The sequence below is a fragment of the Gavialis gangeticus genome, unplaced genomic scaffold (genome assembly GCF_001723915.1).
Source record: "Gavialis gangeticus isolate Ggan-Ray unplaced genomic scaffold, GavGan_comp1, whole genome shotgun sequence".
NCBI classification, from domain to species: Eukaryota; Metazoa; Chordata; order Crocodylia; family Gavialidae; genus Gavialis; species Gavialis gangeticus.
In genome coordinates, this window is record NW_017729014.1 from 21,280,072 (window position 1) to 21,287,273 (window position 7,202).

Sequence of the window (7,202 nt, forward strand, 5' to 3'; positions counted from 1 at the left end):
GTGTGTCTGTATAATATATATGTGTGTGTATATGTGTATATATATGAGTGTGTGTGTGTGTGTGTGTGTGTATTTTAGGATCTTTCTCTTTTGAATTTATCTGCTTCCAGCTTTGGGCCATTGGGCTTTGTTAGGAGTTTCTCCAAATGTGGGGGCCTCTATCCTGGAGAGCAACAACTCTGAAAAAGATGTCGGGTCACAGAGGACAAACAACAGGAGCTCCTGGTGTTCTGTAGGGACCAGGACAATCAATGCCGGCCTTGGATGCCCTGAGCAGGAATAGGGAGGTGACGTTAGCTCTGCACGTAGCATTAGTGAGACCAGTACTAACGCTGAGAAAAGAGTTACAAGAACAATGTAGGATAATATTATATTAAAGCAAGCAACGACAGAGATTGAACTTCATCAGACTATTGAAGCGGAGTTGAAGAGGTGACTTGCAGGTACTTACATGAAGAAGAAGCATCTGACGGCAGCCAGCTCTTGATGGTCAAGTGAGATCACTGAACTGCATCCATCCGGGTATAAATCTGTGCAGCTTGCGCTTGAGCGAAGCCATGTCCGCTGCGGGTGAGGGACCTGGACCCCTGCTGAGAGTCTGCGGAGCCCCGGGAAGAAGCCCAGAGAGCACCGTTTGCCTGGGGGGCTATCACATTTTTACTTTCCGGTCAGCTGCTCTTTCCAGAGCCAGGCTACTTAATTTTGCAGCTTGCAAACTATCTGACGAGGGAGGAGTGGTCAGCAGGGAATTACCAGAGGCTTCTTGAATGAAATGGGCCTGCTCCAGGATCTGTTAAAACAGATTCACTTCCCTGGGTGGTGGGGCAGGGCAGGTTTGATCTGTGCTTGTAAGGCTGCGATGCAGAACAGGCGCACCACGGCTTCTTCTGCCCGTAGCCAGTAGATGGGGATGCAGCATTTGAGCTCAATTCTCTGGGGGAAAAGCGGGGGCCTCCCTGTGATTTCCCTTATGAAAGCTTCTTTCCTTCAATCGATGTCCAGGGTCGGCAGATCTGAGCAGTTTCAGAAAAGACAAAGCGAAGCATTGGAGCTGGTCCCGATGGTCATTTTTTTTTTTTTTTTTTGCCTGGAAGAAACTGGTTTTAGCTGTAAAGAATCTCTCGGAGGGTGTCTGGTTTCTGTCTCTTGCCACAGCGGCTGATAAGGGCTGAAGTCTATGGCTTGTCTACCCTGGATCTCGTAAAATGAGCGTGGAAACTTTCCAAACGCTGTTACAGCCAGCACCACTACATCCAAATCCATCCCAGCTGCATTAACAGCCAGGGCTTAAGACATTCACCTCTCGGCGGCAGGCAGTGGTGTTGAAGTCAAGTCTTCCACGTAGCATCTGATAGAAAATCTCATGGTCATTAAGACAGGAGCTTTTCTCATGTCTTAAAGACCATGACAAGAAAATCTCATGGTCATTAAGGGAGACTTTCCTCTCTTGTGAGAGAGGAAGCCGATGAGGAACTGAGACAAAGGCCGAGCTAAGAGAGAGCTGGTGTCTCCTGAAACCCAACCTGCTGCTCAATCCACTCAACTATTCTTCCCAGTAGTATGGATAAATTGGGGAAGGGATCAAGGCATCAGCTCTGGGGGTACCAGAATAGCAACTGCATCCCCAACTACCTTGCTATAACCACTACACCACACTGCACTCCCCCCTGTGCGGTGCAGAGCTGCCCCATTGCACCCCTCATCCTTTTTAGTGCAGGTAAAGAGCCAGGGGATACTTTTTCAGCACCTTTGAAAGTCTGCAGGGAAGGCTTTCCAATTTGGAACAGAACCAATTAAAAAAAAAAAAAAAATTAGTAACTTAGGGAAGGAGGGAACTGGTTACTCGAAACATTTCCTTAGTTTCACACTTTAAAAAAAAAAAAAAAGCCCGATGAAATTCAAGCCAATCTTGAAACCAGATCACATCAAGCTAGTCCTGCAAAAGGGTGTGCTTAGAAACTGTTGACTCCGGCCATGCCGAGTTCTTCGAAAGAGTTGGAAATAACTCGGTGAAAGGCAAGGACGGTGGTGGGTGATATCATTTATTGGACCGACTGCCTGGTTGGGATGGGTTTAGGCAAGGTTTTGAATGCAGCGCGTTCTTATTTGGGTCTCGAAACGTTGTGAAATCAACCCGTGATTCCTATGTTGCTGAAACTGTTTTTCTATGGGGGGAAAAAGTCCCCTTTTTTTGCTTTTCACACCCATTGGTGAAATGCTGTTGCAGCCGTGTGCGATTATCCTGTCTTGTGTAGACAAGAAAACACCCTGCAAGGCCTTGTCCCCACTAGAATAAATCTGCTAAAAATCCCCCCCGTTTGCCACCGGGCTTTTCAGCTTCATCAATGGGATGCTACCAAAACAGGACAAAATGGTAGTACATCTCCCTATAGCTACACCGGGGAATTAGGGGGCTTGTGTAGCAGCATTGCCAACTTGTGCTGGGATTTCTTGTTTTTTTTTACTGAGTCTTTTTACAACTGAGTGTGTGTTTTCCCTTGAAGTGTCCAGCTCCTTGATTCAAATAAATGCATGAAAAATCTCAGCTTGCATTTCAAAAAAATAAAAAAGTTCTGGCCCTTCTGGTGCAGAAAGCCACTTGAATAAGCAAACCCTAAACTTTCCAGCAGTGGAAGGCAAATAAAAATAACTTAGCATCATTTTCTTTTCTTTTTTTAACGTGGAGCCGACTCACAATTTTGGAGCACGTGGTGTTGGCGTTAGGGATGTGGATGTAGCCAAAGGAGAGAAGAAACTACGTCCAAACACAATGTGGTCACAAAAAACCTTTCCTATGCAAGGAGAAATGTTGGCATTTGTTAGGCAGGGGTTGGCCTGGGTGATTATTCAATAGTGCCTTCTAACCTAGATACCTTAAAAGAACATAATGAGTGCTGCATTTTCGCTCCAGCTTTGGTGGCAGTATAAAAAGTCTTCTCGTGGACTGTCTTATTGGAGGTGGCTTCACGTCTGCTTGCATGGGAAGCCAGCAAACCCCCCCGGTCCCTTGGTACAAACAGCTAAAAGCCGGCGAGTTGAAGTGTGGTTTGGTTTGGTGGCCAGCAAAACCATACTGCTTCCTCCGTGAGTCTGCAAAAGCAAGAGAGGCACGATCCAGCATGCAGAGCATGCGCCTGAGGTCAAGATACCTGGGCGCCGTGTCTCTTGACTATTGGAGCAGGAGCACACAGTTTCATTGCTCCATGCCTCAGTTTCCCCAGTTGTAAATGAGGGAAGCTGCGCACCCCTCAAAGGGGTTGTTGTGATGCTAAATCACCGTTTCTTTAGGACGAGGCTTTCTTAGGCCACAGCCTACCGCATCAGGTGATAAAGCAGGTTGTTGCCTACAAAAGCTCATGCCTATTGGGACCTGTTAGTCTCTAAGGTGCAACCCTGCCCTGTCTTTTTATGAGGAAGTGGAGAGGTCTTCCAGTCTACTATCACCCTGGCACGGAGGTGGGGACAGATCTCTGCGCCTTGCCACTGAAGGGACACGGACCTGCATGTGAACAGCTGCTAGGGACGGTCGCGTGTTGGGCACACGGTTTATGGGTCCTGCAAAACCCAGCCATGGAGCGAGTCGGAAGCTGGAAATTGTTACACAGGAAATTAAATTTCTTTTAAAAAATAAGCCCCGATGCACAGTCCCAATCGCAATGGGAAGCTGAGCGCTCAGAAGAATAACGGCGTCAGAGCTGTTTGCTACCGAGAGTATTGAGACGCAATAGAGGAAATAATACATCTACGTGCATCCAAAATGCGACGTTATAGGCAAGTCCAAATATGTGAGATCTCTGGCTTGAAACGTTTTGACATGATTAAAGCTTTGATTTGGCTGGGATGGTCTAGGTGGGACTGGTCCAGCGTGGAGGAGTGGGTTGGACTGGATGTGACCTCCCTTCCCACCCTCATTTTCTCAGTGCATGGCCACAAGATATTTAGATCCTGATGGAGCAGCATTTGCTGGTGGGAAACCTCAGTGGAGGAGTTCATGAGCTGTGCGGTTTCCTGGGTGCCGTCTCCTGGTACCTGCTCCACTATCTCCCTCTTCCCTTCGGCAGGCACGGTGCACCGATGGTCTGTGATGTTTCCCCTCTTTAATCCTCTTCCTTCATCTTCCCACCCTATTTCTCAGGGCTCCTGTAGCGTGTGGGGAAGACTTCAAGCCAGCGACACCTGTTCCAGTTCCTGCTGACGGAGGAAGGCACGGGCACCCCGTCTTGTTGAGCAAGCCCAGGGGAGTCTCTTTAGCTCCCCTTGAGCAGAGCGGGCAGCTAGAAGAGAGCGGGATGGCTCTGGGGCCGGTCGGCTGGTGCCCCTTCTTGATGATTTGAAGCTCAGGCTCTTTTTCCCGGAGCTTTGTGGTTCGGTTCGAGTGGCCGAAGAAGCCGAATGCGGGCACGGAGCAGGAGAGGAGGTGAGTTGTGCCAGGGGCGAACCCGTGGCCCTAATTGTGATGCATCTCCCGGGCTGGGTGCGAGAGCAAGCCACCGACTCTGTCCCAGAGGCTTCCCTGTGCAGCCATCGGGTCCACGGACTCCGCACCCCCACCGGGCTCGTCCTCCTGACGGAGACAAATTCCCACCGAACTCTTCCCGCCTGGGAGTGAGCTTATTTAATTGCTCTCATCTGGGATTTTCACAAGGGCCTAGAGTTAGCCCCCGCCCTGCTGTCAAAGCCCCTTATGTGGTGAGAAACCAGCTTCTCCCACTGAGGCTGGGCTCTGCAGGGCATGTGCCGGTGCCGCGGGGGCAGGAGGCCTTTGGGGGAAGAAGCTGTCCTTCGCTCGGCTCTAGGAGTTGCAAGAGGCCATCACATCCCCAGGCACGGTTTGGGGTCCTGGCTGGTGAACCCCACGGGGGGGGGGGGGTGCACTGGCTCCGTCCCAGGTGAACTAATACCACATTTGGGGCACAGGAGGGATGTGTGACTGCTGATTGCATTCAACCTGCTGCCTTTTGGTGATCAGGCTGGTTATCCAGTGGCCAGTCTCCTACGGCCGAGTGAGACTTATCTCCCTGCCTCCGTTCTTCCTGCCTGAAATGGAGGAGGGTGGCTGCCTGCTTCCCAGGGGAAAGCGTCAGGCGTGAAAACGTGCTTAGCTCCTCTGGTTAGCGGCACTGCCTAAGGCACAAAGTCACATCCTCAGGGGCTTGCTCCCACTCTTGAACACCAGTACGGCCATAGCTCCTTGCAAAGAGCTGGCCCAGCATCACTGAGGCAGCCCCCCGACCTTGTGCTCCCCCATCCCCATCGGAGTCACCCCGTTTTAACGGAGGAGGAGGCCGTGCAGAGTATTTCCAGAGAGCCGGGAAGGGGCAGGCTGCCCCAGGCCTGGTGCCCGTCCCAGAATGGGAGGATCTCCTGCTGAGATAATGAGCACAGGCATTAATGCTTTCTCGCATGCCTCCGTCTCTCCCAGCCCGTGGGGCAGCGCGACTTTGAGAGCGAGCGGAAATAGCTGCAATGAAAGAGCTCCGACCAGCCAAGAGGCCGCCCTGCTGCGGCTGTAAATTTGTTTGGAGACGGGTTAGCCGGGCCAGGAGATGCCAAGATGTTTTCCTCCTCCCGTGCTACCGCGGTGCTGGGAGAGGGGCCGTTTTCTATGGAGGCAAAGGGTGGCAGGAGCGGTTCTCTGACTGCCTTCCATGGAGAGCTGGCCGGTAACTCCCGTTACAACTAGGTTTGCAAGGTTTAAAGCCAGAAAGAAGAAGTCGGGGTCGCTTCTTGCAATGATTTCCTCCCTGTGTGCAAGTGGCAGGCCTCAAGCAATCCCTTAACCTCGCTCTTCCATGGACGCGATGGTGGCAGAGGACACGATATGTCCATAACTAGGAGGCGGCTGAGGCGGTTTCCGATGGGACAAGCATCCTCCGGCCTTTTTTTGCTCTGGCGATGTGGCCTGCGCTGAAAATGCCAGAGGAGGTTTGAGTCACTGCTTGAGCTGGGGTGTTGGGTTCGAATCCTCACTCCAGCGGTTCCCGTTGGAGAAGCTCGGGTCGGTAAAGCCTGGCAGGATTTTAGAGGAGCAGGCTGCTGCCAGTGCTTGGCTCCTCCACTTGTATTTGCAGCTTGTTTCTGCTTTCAGGTAGGGGATTTTCATGGCTTCATCCTCATCCCCCCCGTGCAAAATCAACCTGGGGGGCAGGAATCTGGAGAGGAGAGCTTGCACGAGCAACCTGCGGCCAGGCTTTCGCTCCGGGGATATAACGTGCTCGCCGGGGAGCGTCTAGACACAGAATACCACCACCATGACTAACGCCGGCGGCCGGTCTGCGGTGAGCGAAGGACAAATGATCCCGGCCTGGCAGCCCATCTGCCTCTCCCAGGGCAGGCCGACCTCCTCGTTACTCACTTGTGCTCAGCCAAGACCCAGCAGTTGGATTTGCAAGCGGTGTAGGTGAGGGGGTGGGGAAGGTGCTTGCCTCTTGGTGTGAAGCCCAGGACTCCTGGGCTCTTCTCCCAGCCCTCGCTCGCTGACCACTAGGCACCGGGACCGCTGGGCTGCTGTGTCAGGCTCCCTCCCCGGCCCCGCGACTCCTCCGTTCCTACTGCGGAGCGGGGCAGCGTTTCCTGCTGGCCGTCCCCAGGCCGCCCCCACCGACCAGGCAGGGCCTGGCTATTGCCCGCCGAGGCACTTGGCTCTTCCAGTCCAGCGCGGAGGTGCCAGGCTCCAGGCTTTGGGCACCTCCGGTCCAGGCGCAGTAGCGCCCAGCTTGTAGGCGCCAAGTTGGCTCAGTGTTCCCAGCTGTAAAATGGGGAGAGCACCTCAAAGGCTCTCGAAGCAGGCTGGTGCTTGCCTAAGAAGCGCAGGGCTACCGCCCCGGGGCAGGAAGTCCTGTCTAACCACAAAGCAGATGCATAATCTTGCTAGCACAGGGGCTGTCTCTTTGCTCCAGGCCTGTACAGCGCCCAGCAGTGAAACCCCGGCCCGTGACTGAGGCTTGTTGGCGTCTCCACAATACAAGGGGAAGACGAGATGGGCTCTGTGAGTTTGGGAGGCCTTTTCCCGTCACTGGGCTAAGCAAACCGGTGACACCCTGTTCCTGAAGGGCCATCGAAGAGCCTCATGATGGTGGCCACAGCTCCACGTTGCATGACTCGGTGCCCGGCAGGGCTGTGCTTTGCCTGCTGTTACCGCTCCCTGCGTTTCTTTGTGTTGGGGTGGCACGTGGGAGCCCCACGATGGATCAGAGCCGCGG

The 7,202-nt window shown here is 53.1% G+C and overlaps 1 protein-coding gene across 3 annotated transcripts in view; it reads left to right on the forward strand.

The window, feature by feature from the left end:
- ATP13A2 (ATPase 13A2) overlaps positions 1-609 on the forward strand; it is a 45,431-nt gene extending 44,822 nt beyond the window's left edge. For all 3 annotated transcript variants that reach the window (XM_019511944.1, XM_019511942.1, XM_019511945.1), the window contains one exon: positions 576-609. In XM_019511944.1, the coding sequence (XP_019367489.1) occupies positions 576-594 (19 nt within the window). In that variant the 3' untranslated portion in view covers positions 595-609. The remainder of the gene's footprint in view (positions 1-575) is intronic.
- Positions 610-7,202: the final 6,593 nt, after the last annotated feature.